Source organism: Pogona vitticeps, chromosome 1 (genome assembly GCF_051106095.1).
Source record: "Pogona vitticeps strain Pit_001003342236 chromosome 1, PviZW2.1, whole genome shotgun sequence".
Lineage (NCBI taxonomy): Eukaryota > Metazoa > Chordata > Lepidosauria > Squamata > Agamidae > Pogona > Pogona vitticeps.
In genome coordinates, this window is record NC_135783.1 from 138,481,117 (window position 1) to 138,506,544 (window position 25,428).

The window sequence follows — 25,428 nt, forward strand, 5'->3', positions numbered from 1 at the left end:
AAGAATGATGCTACCCTGTTTGGTTTCAGTTCCAAAAGTGTTCAGCTGGCATTGTACTTTTGCATTATAATAAACTCATTCCTAACGTTCCGACTGCAAAGACTAAAGAACGTAAAAGCAGCCTGACATGACAGACGTCAGAGACACATCCACCTACACCTAAAAAAAAAAAAGAGAGAGAGGGAATTTTTGCTTAGAGCAAAGGACGCCTGAAAATGTTTTCTTCACCAGTGTGTGTGAGGCAGAGGGTATCTTAATGAATATTAAAAATAGGCATCGGATTAGAGGTTAAAGAAGAAACCACAAAAGCAAGATCACAGCAGAATGTTAAGAAAACAAAAATTATAACTACAGAAAATGATGCAACTTTGTTGTTGACAATGAAGAAAGGAAATTGTTGAGGAGTTTCTGTACCTTCATTCCAACATCAATCAAAATGGAAACTGTAGCTAAGAAATGAGGAGAAGACTAAGGAACTAGAGAAAATGCTTAAGTCCATAGATGTTTTACTAGGCATTAAGGCCAAGATGATCCATATTATAGTACAGAATTCAAATTTACTACATACAAATGTAAAAGCTGGATGATTAAGAAAGCTGACAGGGGGAAAAGTCAACTCATCAGAAAGGAGGAGAGCTTTGCAAGTGCTATGGACCATAGCAACCAAGATAAATAAATGGTTTTATCAGATCAAAGCAAGCCTAGACTGCCACTAAATTCTAAAATGACCAAAATAAAGCTATGATACTATGGATATAATAAGAGCATCGTACTTTAACTATTGTACTTTGGACAAAACATGACAATACTCGCTGGAAAAGACAATCATGGTAGGAAAAATGAAGGAGAGCACGAAAAGGGAAAGACCCGAACTAAGGTGAAAGGATGCAATAAAGGAAGCCGTAGTGTTTAGTTTGCAAGACCTGTGCAGGGGTGTTAAGGGTAGCACTTCCAGGAGACCATTAATGCACAGTCAGAAGAGTAATCAGCAGCCACGTTGAAAAGGTGGGCAAAGTGCCGATTCATACAAGATGGGTATTAGGAGATGAAGTAATGTCTGAGTGATGTAATGTACTTACTGATTGGCCATCTGTAAATGTACATGGACATAAATGTGTGGGACATGTGGAGAAGATGTGGATCTCTTCCTGATGAGTGCTATGCTGTTATGCTGCTGGATTGGACTATGAGAACTTCTGTATATACTTGTAAATGTATGTGGTGTTGGGAAGAAGCTGCCTGTGTATGTGTTATTTTACTGGACTGCCTGGGCTGACTTAAAACTCTGCTAAAATGCTGCAAATTCCAGCAACAAACTCAATATGGATGAACAGTAAGGTTGTCAATAAGACGGGGAGAACTAAAACCTGACAGAGGTAGCGTCTCTCATAACTTCACTTTCTCACCGTTGAATGCAATAGTAAAGTTGACCAAAAATGAAACCAAAACAACGCCTTCCTCGAACTTTTTTTAATGTGTCAAATGATAAGCATTCCTTTTTCTTTCACAGCAAGAAATGGGGAAACACACCAATGTTTGTAGACAATCACGAAAAAATTAATATAATTCATATGTCAAAAGACATACAGTAATTGAGTGTGAATAGGTGTGAGATGAGCTTGGTGTGAGTTTTTTTACTACCACAAATCTTTGTAGAGAAGGTACTCCAGGGTCCGGATGAGGGCCTGAAGAAACCTTTGAGGACCACCAGAGGTTGGTCGGACTGCAGCTTGCCCTTGCCCTAGCCAGAGATAAGGTGACAAGAACAGCAGTCAAACCACATCTTGGAGGCCTCAGATTTCTCAACCCACCTGTAAACAATCACAAATATCTTTTTTTTAAAAAACCCGTAACTACCGTAGCTTTCCATGTATAAGATGCTAATTTTTCCTAAAATCATTACACTAAAAATTGAGGGGCATCTTATACACGGAACTAAGCTGAGAACAAAACGGCCCGTACCTTGCCTCTGCAAACAGGCTTCCTACAGTCAGGAGACTGAGTCTCCTCCAATCAGGAACCTTATGGAACTGACGTCAACCAATTAGAACACACCTCGTTGGAGGTGGAGCCTGTAGGCAGTGCTCAGATTCAACAGGGACTCCTAATGTCCACGTGTTCTGAGCCCAGGGGCTGAATTCTCAAAGCTATATTTTCTTAATTTTGGGGTTAGAAAAGGGGGGGGGGTGTCTTATAAATGGAAAAATACAGTACTTCACGCAGGCAATAGTACATGGCAAACAACAGCAGAACTGTTGCCCATGTGAGGAAAAGGCAATGCATCAATCAGATGAGTATTTCAGATACTTGTCCCATTGAGCGCTGCAGACATGCATGTCATTTCTCTGTCAACTAACAGAATAAATTTGCAAATGGAACCAGTTGTTTGGACTCACTGGCTTTTATTATACCTTTCCCTCCCAATTTTTTTTTTTTTAAGAAGATAAGTCATCCTAACGTACCAGGTCAACCCAAAGTATATACAACCTGCTAACAGTCACATACCTGATCACTTTGTTCCCATTCGCCTTGCTGTCTGAGCGAAGGAACTCCCCAAATGGTCAGTTTTCCTGAAAAGTGAATGGCCGCCAGGCGGCTGCCATCTGGAGAAAGGCTCATCTTGAAAATGCCATCCTACCAATATTTCAATTCATGACAAAAGGGAAAGAAAATAAGTTTAGAAGCCCTGTTAAACTCTCACAAGTCATAAGCCACCTTTCCTCCCACTGTTGACACATATCTCCACTGCATAGTTTGCCCTTACAGATCTTTGGTCATGTTATTGTCTGTTGGATGAACCATGAAACTCTATTCATAAATAAAACCCATTGAGTGCAGTGGCCCTCACTTCCATGTAAATACACCCAGAATTACAAAGTTAAGAGATGTAGACTATAATCTCTGCATCTCCAGAAATTCTTAAGCAATGCAGTCAATGTTGCTACCTCTATCATTCCTTTAATCCTCTGCAGTTGTTCTTTATCTTTCCACCTACCTTTCTTGTCCCTCTCTCCTGTGGAGGATGAGTGGGAGAAAGAGGTCCAATTTACTAAGCAAACTTATAAAGCTCGCATCATAAGAAAAACGAATGGTGTTGAGGAGGCGGCCATTAACTGGTGCTGGCAACCTTTCTAAATGTCAGCAATCTCTCTACTATCATTCTAAATTTATCTCCTCTTTCTGCAGAAGATTGTCATCCTTATTGTACGCTCTCCCAACTCTCTCCGTCCCAATCATCTTCACAAACTAAAATGCTAGTCAAACATCTCCAATGAAGACCAAAATCAGTGCAAACCAGGAGAGCCGCCATGACTGCTTTCAACATCCACGTTGTGGTCCCATCCCTCTCTAGGTAGGGAATAATCAGAACATGAAAATACTAAATCAATGCACTAGAAGGAGCCCGGTATATACAGACTTTGCTGGCTGCTATAGTTCATGGGCTAAATCTAATTACTATTCCCAACTATAGTAGACCCACTGAATTTCTGAGAATCTGGTAAGTCAACATTTATGTAAGTTCCATTGATTCATGGGGGTCTACCGCAGTACTGCAGTGAAGACTCTGCTCATGACCTGAGTCTGATCCTGGGCTCAGCTAGCCAGCTTGAGGTTGACTCATCCTTCTATCCTCCTGAGGTCAGTAAAATTTGTACACAGCTTACTGGGGGAGAGGGGTGTAATGTCTAGCCTGCATAATTAAGTTGTAAATCATCCCGAGAGTTCTTTAAGCACTATGTGAAGGTATATAAGCAGCACATTTTGCTTTCATGAGCAAGGCACACAATAAAAAGTAAGGACTGCCTAACTTCAGGGAGAGATGGACTTCTGCAAGCACTTCTGGACTACTAGTTTGATTCAAGTACAGGAAAAATCGGATGTGTGTGTGTCAGTGCGCATGCACACACACACACACACGCACACACATGATGTTTTGTGCAGCAATATCACAAGACTTAATACCAATCCGGTGTGACACTGTGGCACAACTGGAGGCAAACATACACAATTCCCAGAGTGAGCGATGCTTCACAGACGGTCTCAGTGCTTTATAGTCTTCCCTGCTGGCCCAGGGAGAGAAGACAGCCTTGCCTCTGCTGCCCCCGCCGCCTGCCCCCCTCCATGGCCAGCCTTGCCCAAGTGGGCCAGCCACCACATAGCCGGGACCTGTTCCAGCGATTACCATCCTTTCTTAGGATAGGCAAAGGTCACTCCGATAGGCACCACTATATGCACCCATAAAAGAGCTGCCAGGAAGGGTCTCTGAAAACCTTCGGGCTAAGTGTCCTTCTGCTGATGATGACTGACTGCTTTCTGTTTTTCATCAGACCCCCAAGCGGCAGGGTCAACCCTGAAGCAGTATCTCATGGCTGGAAAACAGGCTGCACAAAGAGGTTTAAAGGAATCCGGACAAGGTGGAAATGACTATGGTTGGGGTCCGTCAAGGAGAAATACCATTGGTCCCTTTGCCTCCATATGATTTGCACAGCACACAGGTGTATAGTATTTGAAGAACACACTCTCCCTTACCTGTTCCCTTCCTTGTCCCCTGTAAAATTTGAGATTCATAATCTTGAACAATGACCTTCTCGTGCCCTGTTGAAAATAAAACCATACCAAATTCATTTCTCTCTTTTTTTTTCCTCCCCCACCAAAAGCCAAAACAAACCATGGAAAAAGCAAACAAGACAGTATCGTTTCAGGTTAAAAGATGTGAAGACTTAAACATGCATCTAAACAAGATCTACTAGAACCGTGATGGGGAACTTCCTGACACGTGATGGCCACATATGGACCTCTTGGACCTCTAAGGACTGCTCCATCCTTGGGAGGGTGGGTGTGGGGAGACCTTTGCTCTAAAAAGGCCCCTCATATTCTGGACCGTGCAGGGCGCAATTCTGCTAGGGTTCCCTCTCCCTGTCTGTTTTAGGCCTGCGGGATTCACAGCAAGAACTCATTCCAATATCTGAAGGAAGCTCTTCTCAAAGGTCTTAAACAGAATGAGAAGGGGGGTGAAGCAGGACTATCCCCCCACACACACACACACTACCCAGATGGCCTGAGAGTGCTTTCGCACACGTGTGTGTGTGTGTTTAAAGGAGATGTTGGAGGGTGCTTGGCGTCTAGAGGCCGCACGGGGGGTCCTGAGGGCCACATTCAGCCGGTGACTCTCATTTTCCCCACCACTGAGCAAGAACAGTCAGTGTCATGAGTCTCACTGCTTAGTCTCCATCCTGAAGAGTCTTTTATCTCTCCAAAACCTTGCCTTAGTCTCCTACAATGTCATCTTCTCTTTGCAGCCCTCCCACCTTTTCACCTCTTCTTCTTTAATGAAGAACATTCATTAAGGAGTTAGAACAAGGAAAACTCTCTCTCTCTCTCTCTCTCACTCACTCACTCACTCACTCACTCACACACACAGAGAGAGAGACACAGACACAGACGCACATGCGCACACATCGTTGCAGCTCATAATTCTCAGTGCTTTCCTAACTCCTGGTGAACAACTCAATCCAAATATGGTTGGCGTTCCCTGTGACTGGGACTTCTTGGAACTAAGGGAGGGAAGAGGGTAAGTGCTCCAGGCAAAATGGAGCAAGAAGCCACTTGAGGCCAACTCTGTGTGTTCCCCCACAAAATCCCAGGTGCTTCTGGTGTACGAGATCCAGCTCTTCTAGTCTGCCTCTTCTGGTCACAATGGACCGCCACCTACCAAACATGTTAACCCAATGGGGAATCCAGATACAAGGGCACAAAGAAGATTGTCCTGTCCCACAACACTTGGCTCCTCTTCTTCTAAGAAAACCTTCCCATTTGGTCCTTCTTTCTATGTTCATTCTTTTGTTGCTGTTTTGTTGAAAACATCCATGCTGAAAGACATCACCTCCTTCCTAAACGACCCCAGTGTTCTGCAGGGCATCTTTGTATAACACAGAATGGTGCAGTAGCTGGAACAGTTCTTACACAGGCCGACCCTTTTCCTCCTGCCTTACATAAGCAAACAGGACAGAATGCAGCCCTAAGATCATTTAACTGGGGATTGTGATTGCTGGCTAGGAAACACCTTCTCCTCACCCACTCTCCCTTCTTCTGCATGCAAAGAGGAAGCCGTTCAGGTATCACCTGCACAGACTGCATGTCTTTCACTTAATTAAATCAAGAAATTGCCCACAGAAGGTGCACAGATGGTATCTGAATGATCCGCCCTGTGCCAACATGCGGGAGTGACACAGGCAGTAGATCCTTGCCAAGTGAACAGGCAGGAGGTGCGGATAACCCATGTGCTGGGGCTGAATCGGGGAGGGGGGGGGGAAACACCATTCGGTCTGCCCTTGTAAATAAGACTACAAGGCAGAAATCAAAGGCGATACCTAGAGTGTTCTGAACTCAGAAGAAAGGCACAAAGAAATGCAAAAAAAAATGGAACACACAAATATCTAAATGCTACTTACGGTCCCAACATCATCCTCATAACTTGTGACTTGCTTGTAATACGGCGATCCTGAGAGCACTCTCCATGCTGTCAGGCCACAGCTACTCGCTTTAGACATTCCAGCTCCATCATCATCACTTTCGCAGCCACCGATAATCAAAAGCCTATCACAAGAAGATTGTGCAAAGTTTTAGGGTGATATTCTCTGGCCTTCAAAGTCCGCTTTGTGTCACAAGGAGAAATTCTTGTTTCAAAAAACACTGTAATGCTTGCTGTCTAGTATAACCTGGCAACTGTTAAACGTCTAATATGAAATTGAAATGTTAGTCCCAGCTAGAGTAGAACCACTGAACTGACCTGATGTCTGTTAATGTTGATTTTATCAGTCCCATTAATTTTAACATACATATAAAGCATCGAAGGCTATAATTCTATGTTCACATATATGGGATCCAGCCCCACCCATTTTATCCATTGGGACTTGCTTTTCTGTAGACATGTATAGGACTGCACTCAGATTCACCAAGCAATCTATTTTTCAAATTAACTCCTTGCTAACATTATTTATTTATTATTTATTTATTTTCTCCAAAATTTATCTTTAGCTACAAAAAAAAAAACATGTTGCGATGAGATACGGCATTATTTTGCCTAGAAAAAGCATGAGAGGCAAAGCTATGTGGTTCGTCTTTGGTTCAGCTGGCAAGACATCGCCATCTAGTGGCTGAAAACAACCAGCAATCACTCATCTGCCCACCAAAACGGGGATCCACCTCATTCAGAATGATCTTATGAACAACAGGACCTCAGTACATAATTGCTAGTCTCATCTAGGACAGATCCATTTACTCAGCTGCTACATGGTTAAGTCAACACTTACATAAATCTCATTACTTGTGCAGGGTGGATTTGATTTAAATCACTGATTGATTGATTGATTGATTGATTGATTGATTGATTGATTGATTGATTGATTGATTGATTGATTGATTGATTGATTGATTGATTGATATACCACCTAGTGCAAAGCACCTCCTAGTGGTTTACAGGAACATCACAGTTCAAATTTAAAGAATCAATATTTTTTTAACAATTTCAATCAAAACTATTGTTCTTATTTAAATCATGATTTAAATCATTTTGAGTTAAATGATTTTTATCCACCCTGCCTGTGAGCAGAAACCAAATTTAGGACCTGCTTCTGAATAAACCTGTAAAAGACCACTAATATGCCACTTGAAAGCTATTCTTAAGAATCCTTAAACTGGCGTCATTTTGACAATTTCTGCCCCCTGAAATTACTGAAATGTTTGAAAATGTGAAATGGTGGGAAACAAAGGAGAAAGTAAAACCTGAAGTCTCCTCCACAGAAATGCTTGTGATTTGCACAAGGAATAGTTGCTTTAATTGAAGAAGACACAATAGGATATAATGCTGCAGGTCTCCCTTACCTAAGAGACTGGTGATACAGACCTACTTCAAGATGTAAAAAGGCCACTAATACCCAAATCCGCTACGGGAAGTAGCCATGCCAAGGTAACAGAGCTCTAGTCACACTTGGGGTGGTCTCTGTATGGACTAAATTTGCCTTTCTCTAACCAGAACATGCTGGATGCTCATGTACGGAGCAACCATACGGTCCTTTTCGAGAAGCTGACACTTACTGACTAGCAAGAGCAAGCTGCCCAACCCTGAAGCATAGGAATTGCATATGAAGAGATTGTATAAGACCATGAAGAAATTTCTTCACAAATTAATTTGGTAATGAAGAGGGCACTTCTCTTTGGTTTCAAATCAATTTGTGTTGTCCCCCCCCCCAACACGCAAGGAGAAAGGTTGCCATTTCAGAGAACTGCTGTACTTCTGCAGGAAGAGAGAAACCTCGGGATGAGTGACACTGGAAGACCAGAAAATGTTATCCTCGCCTGTGAGGTAAACTTCAAACCTGGGTACCGTCATCTCCAACCATTCCCACCTGGTGCCAAGGTTTAATGGATCCCATCTTGGACTCTGCTCATCTCTCTTTTGTTCTGCTATTGGCTGTTTTAATTCTTGGCTTTATATTGCTCGGACTCTAAGCCGCCCAGAGCAGATTCATTTAAAATCTCGATGGGAGGGGTAAAAGGCGAATAAATAAATAAAATAAATAAATCTGCACGAAGAGACCTGTATTCATATTGTGCTCCGCAAAAGCCAATGCACCAGAAGGGTATTAGCAAAATGCCAAAAACTAGGAACCCCCCCCCCCAATCATCTAGTCTGCTGAGTTTCACCTGGATTCCCTTCAGGCCCATTTCCACGGCCATTCAGCCCAGAAGCGGTTCTATCCCCCTCGAACCTTTCCTAACTCACTTCTATGACTCTACAAGGATCCACCCTCTGTTTTCAGACTTTGGCTCTAAATTCCAGGGAATGAGATGCTGCTGACCTGGCAACCTTAGTCTCTACCAGGGAAGATGGGGAGAAGAAGAGAGAGGGGATGAGAACTGAGGCACTGAAGCCTTGCCACATCTCACACCCTCAATGGTAAATTGTGGTTTCACACTACACTAGGATCCCCTTATCCTCAGGATCAGTATCCACTGATTCACTCATCCATGGTCTGAAAACATTAAAAATATTACCCTGTTTCCCCAAAAATAAGACAGGGTCTTATAATTTTTTTGCTCCAAAAACGCATCAGGCTTATTTTCAGGGGCTGCTTTATTTTTTTATGTACAATCTACGTTTATTCAGATTCAGTGACATCATCTTCTTCTGGTTGCTGCACCATGGTGGAGGGCCAGATTTCACTTAACTAGGGCTTATTTTTGGGATAGGGCTTATATTACAAGCATCCTGAAAAATCATACTAGGGAAACAGGGTAAATGAAAAATCCCATGTGTAGACAGACAGACGGACGGACGGACGGACGGACGGACGGACGGACGGACGGACTGACTGACTGACTGACTGACTGACTGACTGACTGACTGACTGACTGACTGACTAGAACTGGTGACCAGCAGGAGCTACAGACCATGCTATGTAAAGCATTTGCTAGAGAAATAGATATCCATGGTGTCATTACCAGAACTGGCTACTAGACGGAGCCAGAGACCATGCTATGTATGGCATTTGCTATTAAAATTCCAGCGGGGGTGGGGAGGTGGGGTTTGGAACCATTTCCAAAGGATACGGGCAACCTACTGTATGTCCAAACTGGATTCAGAATGAATACATTATGATAAGACTTGAGGAAAGTCCTATCACATGTGGCTATAGTAATGTTTTTTGGAGAGAGAGAGAGATCCAAAAAACATATTACTGTAGCCACATGTGATAGGACTTTCCTTTATGAATGTAGAAAATGATATTTTACATTACACTATTCATTCTTCTTTATTACTTTCTTTACCATATATATATTATATATAGGAATTGTATAGCTGGTCATATTCTACTCTTAGACCCCTTCACATTTCTTTTTTACTAGTAACAATTCTAACATGTTCACAAAAACAAGAGTTAATGGTAATATAAAAAGAGAAATAATCCCTCAGTGAAAATTGGTTAAGAAAGTAATAAAGAGGAATGAATAGTATAATGTAAACTATCATTTCCTACATTTATAAAGGTTTGCCATTTTACTCTTCTTAGCAAGCGCAGCAACTGAATATCTCACCATCGGCTGGGAAAACAACTCATAACGTATTTATAGTGGCTTAGAACTCATGGTCCAGGAAACGGAAATCTACACGTGGAATCATCCTGCTGGTGGAAGGGAGGTGATGGCGATCAATCTGCCTTCTTCCTGCAGTCTTCTCCCTCCCTCTCTCTCTCACAAACATACACACAGACCCTCCAGAAGAAGAGGCAAGGCATGTGAGGCGTTGCAGGGCAAAATCAATGGAAATGGTGTATCCTCCCTTGTTTCAGATAGAATACCTATTGAAGCAAAGCCCCATCTGCAAACACAAGGAGACTTTCTCATCAGTCTAAAGTTCCAATCTCCTTTTTTAAATCTTTTAAACACGTCTGCACTCTTGCTTACGGTAATAGTTTTATTCCACTGCAAAATGACCAGCACCAACTCTCGGGAACTACCCCAGAGGAATTGCTGTACATTGCTTCTGTGTTTTCAAGTAATAAATTTAATAAAAATAATAAGCTTAAGACTGCAGAGCTGGGAGGGACCCTTATGGACGACGGAATCCGGTCCCCATCACGGAGGCCCAGTGGGGAATCCGACTCCCAACCGTTGGCTCTAGAGCAAGATATCACAGCTACTGAAACTATCCGGCAGAGCAAACCCTCAGCATTCAACACGGCCACAGTTTGGAAAGTCCACAGTAAAGAGCAAGCATAAATATTATGCCTTTTTCAAATAGTCTGGCTCTCCACCTGCAACCTGGACACAACAATTGCAACTCATTACTGCCACAAATTATTGTGTTTCTTTAAAGAATGCACAGATATGTAAGTACTTTCATTCCATGGAAAGAACAGCAAAGAACCTTAAAGACCAAGGCCAGAAACCGATCACCCCATGACGCTCGCATAATGCTCTGGAAGTGGCGGGGCTTTTCCAGAGCTTGTGAAAAGACATGAGCCACGCCCTTTCTTGTGCCCCAATGACACCCACAGGCGATACTCAGCCAGCGCAACGGCACACTAGAGACTGCAGAAGAACACCACGTAGAGAGTCTGATGCTTCACCGGCCACCCAAGGGGATCATGGCCTAACACCTCTTCCAGTCTTTATGATGCAAAAAATACTGTGTTGCTTTCGCCACAACAGCTACCCCTGTGGAAAACAAGGCCTCCCCCCCTCCCCCAATGTTCTCGGTGCAGGGCACACAAAGATTAACATCTGAGGCAGAAAAAGTCAAAGACGTTCTCCTTCCAGGGGACATACGATCAACATCTGGAAGGACTGAGAGGCAGTAGGAAACATTTCTGCCAGGCTGAAGGTCCGTGACACTTGATCTCCAAGTCCACAGGAACAGAATTGTTATTTGTTCAGGGAAACTGCGGCTCTCCAGACATTACTGGTCTTCATTTCCCACCAGCCTTGCCAGCACAGCAGCAACATCTGAAGGATGTTCCCTGTCCTTATGCAAAAGAAATATTTCCTCCAAAGACAGCAGCTTCAAGATGGCAAAAGTCTTATTGCTGCTATATTTTTTAAAACCTGCTGGAAATTGTGCACATTTCTGGATGTTTTGTCTTCCTCCTCAGGGAGACTAAGACACCATCTTCTCTTTTTTTCCCACCTCATCCCAGGACTGTTTTAGTCCTTCCGTGCACAACACAGCAGGTGCATAAGAGAAGTCAGAACATTCTGCCTGGTGCAAATATGCTCATCAACAAGGTCTCAGGATTTAGGTGGGCAGAATCAATTTAGATAGGAGTCCAAGTGCTGAACATTTGACCTCAGAACACTGGCAGATACCACAACACTGCTTATAATTTACTGCAAGTATCTTCTCTCAGGGTAGGTAAAACTTAACGACAGCTGGAACAAAGCCGTCGTATCAAGTTGGTCAAGAGCCATTTTTCCTGAACTAAAGAGAACATATATATCAGTGAAACACATACTTAAATTTTAAACAACCCTTCACAGAGCTGGCAAAATGCAGCACATGCCGGACAACGCTATATTAAGATGATGAGACACAGATATTATGAGAACTCAACACTTCACTGAGAGCCTTGGGAGAGGTCTAGACTCACTTATATATTATTAACACTTAGAAGCGAAGAGACTCTATAATGAAAAAAGAAGAAGCCACTGACAGATAGACTGGGGACATCAATAATCCAGATGTTCTGAGGCAGATGTGCTTAGATTGCTGCATCGTGAGTCAGCTATACTGTAGGCAAGAGAGAAAAGGTGCAATACACAGACTTTTTATGCCTGTACGGTAGTCAATCAAGATGTGGACTAGAAAGACTGCTCAAACTGAACTCTCTTTACCAAACTACAATGAAATGAAAACATCACAAACAATAAATGCATACAATTTATTTGCTGCCTACTTGATCCAAGTTGGTATCGTAACATCATACTGTATATATATGAGTCTCATACTTCTATGTAAGTCAAAATCTTATAGCAACTTCAAACAGTGTTTAAGATTTTAGGCTGCTCTAAACCTGGAAATTATCACTGTTCAGTTTGGGATGTAATGGGAAACTACAGCTAATGGATAATTTCCTGGGTTAATCATGGCACAACAGGAGGAGAAACAGCAGTGTGAGGGAGTTGGTACAGGTCTCACACTCATTACAATTTAGTAAGACAAGGTATGCTCATCTCAACCAAGTCATATTTCACTTGCCATATTCAATAACAACCCAATGTATATTTCGCATACAAATCCCCCAGCCAAGTCTTATTGGGTTGTCAGGTACTCCACTTTTTTTCTTCTGAGTACATAAAAGCTACCGTATTTTTCTGTGTACATGATCCCCCAATGTATAAAACAACCCCAATTTTGACCCTTGATGGAGGTGGGGGAGCAGTTAATGGGCAACTGCTCCTCCACCTCCACCTCCTGCTGCTGCTGCCTCCACTGCCCGCCCGATCACCTCCTCCAGTGCGATTGCCGGGGCTCACCTCCAGCTCATGTCGCTGCCTTGTCCCCTGCCCTAAGGAGACGATCCCTGGAGGAGGTGATCCAGTGGCAGCCTCAGGAAGAGGCGCCCGAGTGCTTGTTTCCCTCTGCCTCCTGCTGCCTCCGCCACCGGAGGGGACAAGGCAGTGACGTGAGCTGAGCTGATCAGTCCCACTGGAGGTCATGATCGGGCGGGTGGGGGAGGCAGCAGCAAGAGGCGCCCGAGCGCATGTGAATGCTCCTTCGTCTCCGCCTCCTGCTGCAGCTACTGCTGCCTCTGCCACCGGAGGCGACAGGCCGTGAGCTCTGAAAGAGGCAATCGGGCAGTGGCGGCAGCAAGATTCGCCTGAGCGCACGTGAGACTGCCTCCTTCCATGTATAAAATGACACTCAATCCTTCCTCTAATTATTTTAGGAAAAAGTGTCATTTTATATGCGGAAAAATATGGTATTTCTGATATCCCCCAGGAAAGGAAGAAATAGAAGGAGGTACAGTGGGATAGAGGAATCAATGAACATGGAAAACCCATGTACACATGAAAGGACTGTAAAGCTGGTCCATAGTAAAGGCTCCTTCTGCTCGGAGGAGAGAGGACCCAAAATAAAATGGTCACCTCTTCCATCTTGAGAAAACAGGGCCAAGGCAAATTGCCAGGCCACGAGGGGAGTAGGGAACTCCCTCAGCCACAGAAACTGCCGGTAGCCATAGAGCCAGCAGTTAACCCAAGAAAGATGATCACTGGAAGAAAAGCAAGCAGTCAGCCAATCTTGCAGCCTGGGAAAGGCAGAGACTAAAGAAGTCCTAACTAACTGGGAGGACTACAGAAGGAGAAAAAGCAGCTGCCTCCGAACCACACATACACACACACAAAAACCAGAGAGGCAGTCACTGCCAGAGGGGAGTATTGAATCTGCTTTCCACTGACTGGAAGGAACTCTCACTGTCCATCCACATTTTCCACTCCTGGTCAAGGGATGAGTGAATCCAGAATGAAAAAGAAGTGCCACAGCAGTATCACTCCTTGGGTGTGAAGAGTTCTCATAGCGCATGTTGCAGCACCCTACAGCTAAAGGATGTTTCAGGTGACGTGTACCTAGTGATCCTATAGTGCTTTTACAAAAGTCAAAGAACCGATTGCCCAGCACATGTCTTCCAACAGGGCCTGAAAACTCTTTCTGCACAGATAGGTCTTACACAACTGTCCAACAAATGAGAAAAAAAAGTGACCTTAGTCTCCCATAAATCAGTTTTGCAAAAAGTATGTGAGTCTGTTTGTTTCAGCAAAAACCAAAGCCAACAACAACCCCTCTGCAAGATGAACTCAGGCTGATTGGCACGGGCATACCTCTTCCACTTTGCCCTGGGCAAAGAAGGCCTAATTCAACTGGTCTGACTGAAATATAAAACAAACACCCAACGAATGGAATGATTCACGAAGAAGAAAAAAACAAACAAAGCTTTACTTGTGTCCTGGAAACACTAATATTCATCCCTCTTCTATCCCCCATCCCCACTGTGCCAATAAGGCCAGTGCTCTCATTGAGGGCTTTAGAGGTCATGACCAGCATCTCGAATTAGGCATGGAAACTAACAGGGTGCCAATGAAGGCATGTCAAGACTGGGGACATGTGTTCATAGCTGCTACTATGTGTGATCCGTCTGGCTGCCATGTTTTGGACCAGCTAAAGTCTCTATATTAACTTCGAGGGCAGCCCTACATAGAGCGCATTACAGTAGTCTATTTCAGAGCTTTCCAACACATGAACCACAGTTGTTAGGCACTTCTTCAGGTAGAGGTGCAGGTGGGCAAGCAACCAAAGCTGATGAAAGGGACTCTTGGCCATACTGACATTAGTGCCTCCATAGTGAAAGCTGGGTCCAAGAATACACTGAAGCTGCAAACCTGATCCTTCAGGGGGACTGTAGCCCTATCGAGGTCAGGTAATATCCCTCTAGTCAGTCTGACGAGCCTCCAGACATTAGGATCTCCGTAGGGCAAGGAGGTGCCACCACAGTGAAGTGAGAAAAATTTCCCAGGGAATTTGGGTGAAGGAAAAGTTTAACGAAAGAGGAAAAATCAAAGAGGGATATTTTCTTGCCCCCCTTTTCATTCATTCATTCATTCATTCATTCATTCATTCATTCATTCATTCATTCATTCATTGTATTTATATCCTGCCTATCTGGTCAAACAACCACTCTTTAAAGGAATCCTTCTGGTTCAAGTGGCTCTCTTTCGGGAATCCATGAAAGGACAAGAAAATGAAAGAGCCTCTTCCAAGGCTTCACCCATTCTGGTTAACCCGCAACTCTCGTTCCTACTAACATGACCATCACACGCACAGGCAGAGAAATAGCTTTAAAGCGATATGTCCTGGTAATGAACATGGCAAAAGTTCTACAAACCCAACCCGAGTAGACATGGTCTAGAGGGGCGGGGTAAAAATCAAATAAATAAATAAATAAAATAAATAAATAAAGCAGCAGAAAAGTCACTTAAAGAAAGAGCTCAATTATTTACTTTTTACCACGATCAAAGCATGTGGTGGAACACATTCTTAAATCCTGCCATCTTCTCTGCAGTCCAGGATCTTGATTTGTAGTCCTGGTTTTGAGGAAAATCATAATCCAGTATTTGACTGTTCAGACACAACTGCAAATAATACAGTTGGAAAACAGAACAAAATCAAAGAAAATGAAAACCAGAAATAAAATGCCATAAATGAATTGCTCTGCGTCACACCCCTTCTCTGATACGTCACTGTCCAAACTCCCATTGTCTCAGCTCTTCGTTATTCATGTAATACGTAATCTCTTTAAATCACCACAGGAGTAAACATATTTTTAAAAAATAATATTCACTTACGTCCTCTTCCTTTTTCATTGCCACCAACCTTCACCTGCCTTTATATGTGTTTATACAGCCAGCCCTGAGGTACTGAACTCAGCATCAATCAGCCTGAATAGAACCAGTAAGGCTTTTTTAAAATGTAAGTGTCAAAATAACATTATTTATTCTGAGGCTTTACATTTACTCAACATAATTTTTCACTCCCTCTATCACCTCTCTCTCTCAAACTGTGTCCCAGACCACTCTCTCAGGCTCCCCAAAACCACCCTCTCCCTAGTCTTTGTTGTGGGTCTTCTACAACAAAGTTCCTCCAGTTTCCTGGTTTCTCCTGTCATACTAACTTCTCCACTGTCTTAATTTATTCACATCTACTAAAGAAAAACATTTGCCTTCTGTAATAGACTTCCCAGTGTTTTCAATCTGTTTTAACCAAAGAACAATTTATTTTCAAAAATTCTTCTCCCCAAACCTTTCTTATCCAAATTGGGGGTGGATTTAAATACACCTTTCTTCAAGTATGACTCGCATTGGTTCTTCCACAGAAACTGATGGAGCTATTACAAAAATGTCATTATGACAGCCAGATTACTATGTCATCAAATGGTGAAACTTGACTATTACATCAGTGATATTCTGATTAGAACTGTTGCATGCACCAAAGCATTAACAGCATTCTACAATACATGACACTATAAAGGCCATTATACAAGGGAGCAGGTTTGCTTAAAAAAATAAACAGATGTGCACTATCCTTTAAACTCTATCCAGAGTTTAAAAAAAGAAAGAAAGAAACAAGTAGCTTCTGTTCTTTTGGATGCTTTCAAACCATGAATCCAAAGGACCAAACCAGATCAGTGGGATATTCAATAAACTCCTCCAAATTAAAACATCTTGCTGTATCCCAAATACAAGACACCTCCTGCTCTGAAAAGCAACCAACTTTTCTTAGATTAGGACACCAACTCAAAGTCTCCATATCTTTCCCAATGTCCAAAAGATCTACACAGCAAAAAAAAAAAAAAATCTTTATCAACTCTTGTTTATTTGTTTGTTTAATTTATATACCACCTTTCTCCCCATAGCAGATCCAAGACGATTCACAGCAATTAAAATCATGTAATCATAATAGATTTAAAATGCCATACAAAACTATATATATATTTTTAAAGGGGTTAAAAATTTGGTCAAAATTAAAAACAAATCTAAAAATATCTAAACTTCCTAAACAGAGCATTTCCTAGACCCCTACTTATTTATTAAAAGCCTGCCTGAAAAGGAAGGTCTTTGCCTGAGGATGGAAAGACAAGAGAGAGAGGATCAACCGAGATTCACAGGGCAGAACATTCCAAAGCCCTGGGTCAACCATGGAGAAGGCCCTCTCTCACATCCTCACCAAACAAGCTTGGGAAGGTGGTAGAACTGAGAGAAAAGCCTCCCTCAGATGATCTCAAAAGCCGAGAAGGCTCCAATGGGGTGATAAGATACTTCAAACAGCCTGGACCCAAACCATATAGGGCTTTATAGGTCATCACTAGCACTTTGAATTGGGAGTATTCTTGACCATCGGTGTAAATTTCAGACAGCAAACTGCTGCAAGTTAAGTCCGCACAGTCATGTGCTTCATACGCGAAGTCACTAGTCCATGACAAATGATCTAAAATAGCACAATCTATTTATGCTTAATCCTCCATGACTCACAGAAGCACCTTCATTTTGATAGGTCTGAGGAAGGAGTGGAGTCCGGGACATTTCTGGGAACTCTAGGCATAAAATACACGGGAAGGCAGCAAGGACCAACCACTCCTTTAAATGTCCCTCACACATTGGAAATCCTATCAAGGTTGCAGTAAGGTGGAGGTGACCTGACACTACACAATACATACATGTGAATGAAAGACAATCCTGCGTGCACACCAAGGGAAATAAAAAGTGGTTCACTGTGGAGCATCACTGTAGTGGCGGATAACCTCTCCTCACCGCCCTCAGTGTTTGGGAAGAAGTTTCACCCGGTGCTAATTCTTACTACCTTTGTGCCACAGAACTCAACAGAAACACCACCCGAACTGTCTATCTCTCATGAGGGATTTCATTTCTTTGTGCAATACCAGATACTGAGGCAACACTGAACTCTTGTGTCTTGTCTCTTCCTTTCTCAACAGGGGAAAACACAGAAAGTTACTTTGGTAAGGCATCAGAAATTATTTGCCCAACCAAGTATAACTACAGTTCAAGCCCATACAACTTTCTTCCAGTCACATTCCTTTCACTAGTTTAGTTGTCAAGAGGTGTCCTCTATGGAGGCTGTAAAGATTTCAGCAACACTCATCCAATGGCAGAGGATAAATCAACAATATTAATTTGGCAAGAAGAAATAATCCATACTGCCTCAGAAAAGTGATTAAGTTGTCCAATCGCTGTCAACTACCGTCTATGGGGAAAGACAGCCTTGTGAAGAAGCAGCTGGCTACGAAAGGAGCATTTCCCCCCAAGTTTGAACTGTTCAACAAGAAAAGCAACAAAGCACAACTCTGAAACACTACAACCACCCTGCCTCTAAGCAGCATAGAACAGATCATTAGCCTGTCTTTTATATCCACTATCTTAGCCCAGCATATTATGAGAAAAGAAACCTCTGGGTATCAAAGTCTGGCAGTCTTGTTTGTTTGAGGAGCAGGCAAAATTCCAAAATGCACCACCACGCTAACGCAGAAATAAATCTGCTTCAAACCTAGCAGAAATACATTAAAGAACGCGAATATCAATCAATGTCTTTGCAAAAGCTTCAAAGGCGAACAGAGAGAGGGAATGCAGTCCTACTTCATTTCTGCCTTGCCTGAAGAAAGTTGCAGGGGAGAGGACAGGAAACATGGCGGCAGCAACATTTGTAATATTCAGAATAACACAGTATGTAACCATTTTAGCAACACAGCTGCACCTTGCAAAAAACAAAGACCGACTTTTCTAAATCATTTCACAAAAAGCAGGGAGCATAACACACAACAAAGAGGTCATCTGGCAACTATCCACGCTGTTTCGATCATTCCACTCTACCTCCCATGATTATGCCAGGAACTCAGTTTTAATGGAGGGCAAGGGAGATGTCATTCCTGTTCCTAATCAGAGGAGTCCCTTGTGGCACAATAGTTAAACTGCAGTACTGCAATCTTCTCCTTACGATCTGAGTTGAATCCCAATGGGCTCAGGTAACTGGCTCAAGGCTGACTCAGCCTTCCATCCTTCCAAGGTCAGTAAATTGAGTACATACTTCACAGATGGGGGAGGGCAATGTGTAGCCTGCATAATTACATTATAAAGTGCCCAGAGAATGGTTTATAAGTAGAGATGAGCATAGTCATAAAAAATAAACAAATAAGAATATCCCTGTCCCAGCTGAACGTAGTGAGGGTCTGGCCCCCAGGACCGGCCCATCCATTCACACATCCTGGCGCATGAATGCTGTCTTCTCGCCAAGGGCACCAAGAGCTCCGCTGTCTCCATGCTCAGCTGGCCACTCCAGGCAAGGGGCAGAAGGACGAGTCTCCCCACATGGCTGCTGAGCAGCCAGCCGAGCAGGGAGACAGCAGGACCTTCACAGCGCCGGGATGTGTGAGTGGATAGCCCAGTCCCTCATTAGGTCCGGCTGGGATGGGGATATTCGTATTCATTTACAAATATAAATATCGCCATCTCTATTTATAAGCTATGGTATGGTATGTATACACCATACTTTTTAACTATTTCAGCACAGAGGGCTGGATGGGCCCTATACGATAAACTAAGGGAAACACAACAGAAAAGTTCCATGGAGCTAGCCAGCACTTTTACTGGGCCACAGAAGCATCCTAAGCAGATACAGAGAATGAGGGGTACAATTTTCACCCATTTCCCACCTTTGGGACTTTCTTTACAACTCTGGGGGTCCCCCCCGAAGCCCCCAGAGCAGATTTTGTGGGAAAATACCAGGCACCACAAAGAGAGAAGGACAATGTCAGACCAACGTGTTTTCCACCTGTTCAACCCACTTTGTCATCTGGATAGAAGGAGCCCTCCTGTAAACATGTTTTAGAAACCATTTGTATCCGCCACAGAGGCAAAATTACATCTTCTTACTCTGAAGTGTTGTCTCTTGGATCAAAGAACTGCCAAACTAATGCAAGCAAGTCCTCAAATGAGCTACAAAATCAGGAAAGCTGAGATAATTTGGACTTGACTTTGATTCAGTGGCTTTGGAAGGGGGGAGGAAACCCATCCATTTTCACCCTCAGTTCTATCTCTTTGCCTTGAGTTTTTAAGAAATCTGAAACATGGGGTTCTTGCAGGGTTCTGATAATCACTTGAATTTTGTTCTGGGAGGCATATTTTATCCAATTTCTTTCACTATAAAGAAGGCCCATAATATACTGAAAGCCCTCTCATCAGTGACTGTGGGATACAATTCTTATACCGCTGTGCTGGCTGGATGATCTTAGGACACTTACAATGTTCACCGAGAACTTTTCTTACCGCTTTGTCTGCCACATAATCCTTTGAATTGTACTCTAGTTGTCAGGAAAAGGTTAGTGGGAAGAGCTCTCCATGAATGGAAACTTGGAGGCGTCTGTTTCTCAATACAGAGGAAGAGAAGGATCAAGGGCCCGCAACAGGCTTCCCTGAGGGGTTTATTTTCAATCTGAGTGGTGGCAGGATTACCTAACAAATCATACTCATTTCATTCATAAGAGAGAGAGTGAGGGTCAAATCAGGACACCTCCTAATCAGATTAGGGGTCAGAAACAGCAACAACAGAAAGAGGTCCACCCTCAAATAGAGGAATGTGCCTAGAGAAACTTTGGAGCCTTTACCTTAGAAGACTTCAAAGTAAGCCAAAGGCAGCTCTCAGAGACACTCAACGTTTGAGACTCTGCCAGTCCCCGCTGACTAGCAGTGCAGTCCTATGCTTATTTACTGAGAAGAACGCTCCACTGTGTTTAATGCAACTTGGTCTGTTCATACAAGGCCCGGCTGCTCAGTTAGATCAAAAGGTCTCTATGAACACAACAAATGGGAAATACGCCACACAAATTAAAAAATATCAGCTGGTCTTTCTGCACTGGCACCACTCCTTCCCAAAGATTAGACTGCTAGGATATTACAGGCCACCTGGATTGCCAAGGTCAAAAACTGCAAGGATGACCCCCTTCCAGCCAAGAGAAAGGCGAAGTGTTCCTGCTTCTATAAATAGTAGCAAATGGTACCTTTCACCCATTACTTGATAGCAATCTAGAAGATTTCAAGGTGGTGGAGGGATGACCCCCCCTTACTGCAAAGTGCAGCCTGGCTTTGTAAAGAACACCCTTACTTCATAAGAAACCATTTATAAACTCAATGAACTTACCGGTGTAGAGGATGATAAATTGCAGCAGTTATTCCATGGATATAATGGCTGCTGAAACTGAAACTATGACTCTCTTGGAAACTCTGATTCATTCCAACACTAGACCAAAAAAAAAAAGGGGGGGGACAGGCTTTATTTAATAAAAGAAAGATTACCAATTAAACATTGATAGCTACAATATATTAGGCTTACCTGACAAGGTAGCTTTTCAGTTCACCACGATAATTGATGACTAGCAGTTCAGCTGACCACTGGGCGCTTGCTTTGTATTCCACAAAGATCAATCCTGCAATAGCGTAGCTCAGGTCTCCTGCGAAGCTATTACCCTGAACCAAAATAAAACATAAAAATAGAACGTCAAGACTTTCCTTTAGCAAAAGTTTCAAAGACACATAAGGAGCGAAACACGCCCTTTCTTAAACAGATCAAGCATTGGGGGATGACGTCAAAGCTGAAATCTGTCAAACAGCATGTAAGTTCCAAAGAAATAAAGGTCCAAGCAAATTAAAATACAAGGGCAAGAACAGGCAACACCTTTACAGACCACTAAAATATCATCCTACAATATGCGGCCTTTCATGGATAAAAACACCTCTTCATTGGGCTTGTACTTTTGTGAAGAAATGGCAAGATGGATTCTGACAGGAAAGTTACTCTTAGATTTAAAGTCCAACGGTTCTTGGCAAAACAGATTTCACCAGGCTTGAAAAATTGGGACGTCCAATCCACAGCTGCCTCAGCTGTGAGCTTAAAAGAGCAACCGCTGCTTCCTGAGCCTTTCCTGATTCACATATAAGAAAGGTGGGCCTGGCAAAATCCATCTTGCCAAGAGCTATTTATTGTTTTTCATGGCCTTTTCCCTTCCCAGAAAACCTAGCAGCGATTCAGGGTGAAAGCCAGAACCTGATGAGATCACCTGGAAGTCCCTCAAGTTTGCACACAGAATTTTGCACCCTTTTAGCTGCCGCGATAAAGGGATGGCCACAACATGGATTTTGGAATGTGTCTTAGGAGCTCCCAATCCCTCTCTTTTTGGAAGAATGCAACAACAGCAATTCTAACAAAAACATCAGTAGCTTAGTTGACACTGAGGGCTGGTCTACTCTGGCTGTTTAGGAGCGGGCTGGTTCAGGCTAAATAGGGTCGCTTGGGGTCAGGTGGAGGTCTGATCTGCCATTTGGTGAGGTTCCTGCATCCAAATGGCATGTCGGAGCTCAAGCGACCCTATTTGGTCCGGTTCCTTCTGATATCATGATGTGGCTTAATAAGGGATCCACTTCAGGACATCAACAAATTGAACACTTTCTCTGCTCCTCAGAGGAGAGGTAGAGGGATTGAATGTTTTGTTTTGTTTTTAAAGATTCTGGTAGACTATAGCTGAGGCGCTGTATCATTTAAAAAAACAAGAAAAAAACAGTATTTTCTTTCATTTGTCTGAACATTGTGGATTGGGTTTCAGGCAGTTTCTTGGCCGGTCCTGTAAAAGAGCAGACCACATTGTCCCTTTAGTGCACCAAGCAGTGGGACAAATGGCCATCTGATTGAGCCACTGGACTGGTGCTTCTCTTCCTTGGGTCCCCCAGATGTTCCTGAACTACAACTCCCAGAAATCCTGGCCAGTGCAGCTAATGATGAGGATTTCTGGGAGTTTTAGTTCAAGAATATCTGGGGCCCCAAGGTTGGGAACCACTGCCTTAGAGAATTAATGCACACTCTTTTAACCATCAAGCAGACACTTCCTGCAAATCTGCCAATAAAGATGCAAAACAGGACAAACAACAGCCAGCAATAAAGAATTCATAATGCAATCTCTCAACATAAATAGAGAATATTGCAAACAAAATTGCTAAGAAGTTTCTTTAGCCAATCTGCATGCAAAATGGATGTGTAAAATCTGGACAAAAAAAAAAAAGAACGTACCGGCAAGATGACCAAGAGTTCACTGCCAACCAAGTCAAATACTCTCACAGTTCCTGTGCTTTCGCCATAGGCAAGCAAAGTGCAATCATTACTCCACGCCACACGTCTCCACTGTGGGTTAGGATCCTTTGGGACTAGTGAGATTGGGGAGAGAAAGTATCTTAATAAAGCCTGTGCAAATGTTGCAGATGATTAGTGTCCCCACTCTTTCCAGACAGAAGGCTCTGGTTCTTGTACTGGAATGGATTCAGCCTTTCCTATTTTAATTCCATGCCGAAATCATCTGCTCCTCTTTACTTACTGACTAGCATACAACTGATCTATAACCCAGTGAGAACAGAGTGCTCCTAATTTCTAAGTTAAGGTAAAGAATCTGGACTAACCCATCAGCTGTGCATCAAACCGATTACATCTTTAAACCACCACCACGACAAGAGCTACTGAAAGGGAGGCTTCTGGGGGTGGAGAAGAGATTGTTCCCTTATGATACAGGAAGTACAGTTATCTTCCATTCCTTTCAAAACTAACTAGGTCTTTTCTTTCAAAAGATCTTTCCTAAAATATCAGAATGATTATTATTGAATTGTTATACATCTCCATGCTACATCCAAAGTTAATAAAAGGGTTGAACAAGACTTCGAGAAGGGCCCAATACCGTTTAAGCAGCATTCACCATCCTGAATTTCAGTTTCCAAATAGGTGACCTGTTTTGACTTCGAAACTGTTGCTGGGGGCTACGCTTGTTGACAGTGTTTGCAAACAATGGGGCAACTATCACAGTAAGGGATCTGGCTCCCCTGTGATGCCCAACTTAAGCTAAAAATGAGTTCACAAGACACGCTTCCCTGCTACTTCTTTTAGACCACATGCTTCCAAATCCACAACAAAAGCATGCTCGCTTATTTTGATTGCTGATTTGACATGACACACAAACTACAGCAAATCCTTGTTTTACAGAGGCCCATGAGGACAGAATTTGAGAAGTACAGCACTCTGTCTTTAATTACAGAGATGTTCCTGTTGATGCTCCTCTAGAGGTCATTTGCCTCATAGCATAGTAACAGTGATGATCTCTTAAGAAACTACATCCAATTGTATCCAGAAATCTACAGTTAATCCATGTCCAACCTTTTGAGGTAGTCTGTCTCACTGACAAACAGCTCTTATTGCTTGTGCATTCTTCCTTATGTTTAGCCAGAACCTCATCATGCAAATCCATTCCTTTGGGTCCTACCTCTGAATTATCCTGTGGCCATCCAGATCTTGTTAAACTAATTCCCATCAGCCCTAGTCAACAAACCAGTGCTAAAGACAAAAGGTGGTGCAGCCCAACAATATCTGTAAGGTGAACATTTGTCCACCCCAAAACATACTAGTTGGGATCTGTTTCAGACTACCTGTATACACACGTCAGAATACCAGAAGTTATTCTTGCATTCCACAGGTTATATCTGATAGAGCTATAAATGACAGGCATCCATGGGCTTGGGAATCCTGGAGTTGCAGATGTATAAAACAGAAAAATCCCTGGGTAACTCCTTAAATGTTCCAGCAAGTCCTGGGTCTGCCCTCCTGGCACAGAATATTGATCAACTGTAATCATCACCATCAACATCTAGAAGCTGCAGAGCTGGAAGGGACCCTATCCATCAAGTCCAGCCCCTGTCAAGGAGGCCCAGTGGGAGGAATCCAACTCTCAACCCAGAGACCTAAACCCCTAAGCTATTCAGCAGCTCTGTTTTATGTAGAAAGGGAACAGAATAGCCAGAATCATGAATAGGCACCGTGCTATCACAGGTCTTGCTTATATCTAAGAAGGATGCCAGGTGGGTCTCCCAAGGGAGGGCATTCTACAGTTTGAGGGCTGCTGCTGGGAAGGCTCTTTGCCTAATAGCCACATGTCACACCATTGTGGACAGAGGCACTCAGAGAACAATTTTAATAATCAAGCAGTAACAGTTGTTCTTCCCTTGTAACTTCCTTTAGTAGAAAATATTTCATACCTTGACATTTCCCAATGACAGATGCAAATTCATCCTTTGCAGACCTGCAACATATGATTTTTCTCATATTAAACTTTATGCAATCCTTGCTCATCATAATTCCTTGCTGCCTTTTTATTATCTCTTTACAGGAAGTAAACATTTGCACACTTAAAAACAGACTGGACTGTGTCAAACAAACTTTTGTGATTCAGAGAAGTCTCAAAAAATAACAAAGCATTAAAAATGCACAGATGAATTTCTGCC

General features: G+C 42.9%; 1 protein-coding gene across 2 annotated transcripts in view; it reads right to left on the reverse strand.

The window, feature by feature from the left end:
* Positions 1-25,428, reverse strand: part of NBAS (NBAS subunit of NRZ tethering complex) — a 234,840-nt gene that overhangs the window by 199,211 nt on the left and 10,201 nt on the right. For both annotated transcript variants that reach the window (XM_073001737.2, XM_078388309.1), the window contains exons 6-12: positions 25,183-25,226; positions 23,180-23,313; positions 21,452-21,585; positions 21,260-21,358; positions 6,453-6,597; positions 4,531-4,596; positions 2,506-2,634 (exon numbers count right to left, since the gene is read on the reverse strand). In XM_073001737.2, coding sequence (XP_072857838.2) covers positions 2,506-2,634; positions 4,531-4,596; positions 6,453-6,597; positions 21,260-21,358; positions 21,452-21,585; positions 23,180-23,313; positions 25,183-25,226 — 751 coding nt within the window. The remainder of the gene's footprint in view (positions 1-2,505; positions 2,635-4,530; positions 4,597-6,452; positions 6,598-21,259; positions 21,359-21,451; positions 21,586-23,179; positions 23,314-25,182; positions 25,227-25,428) is intronic.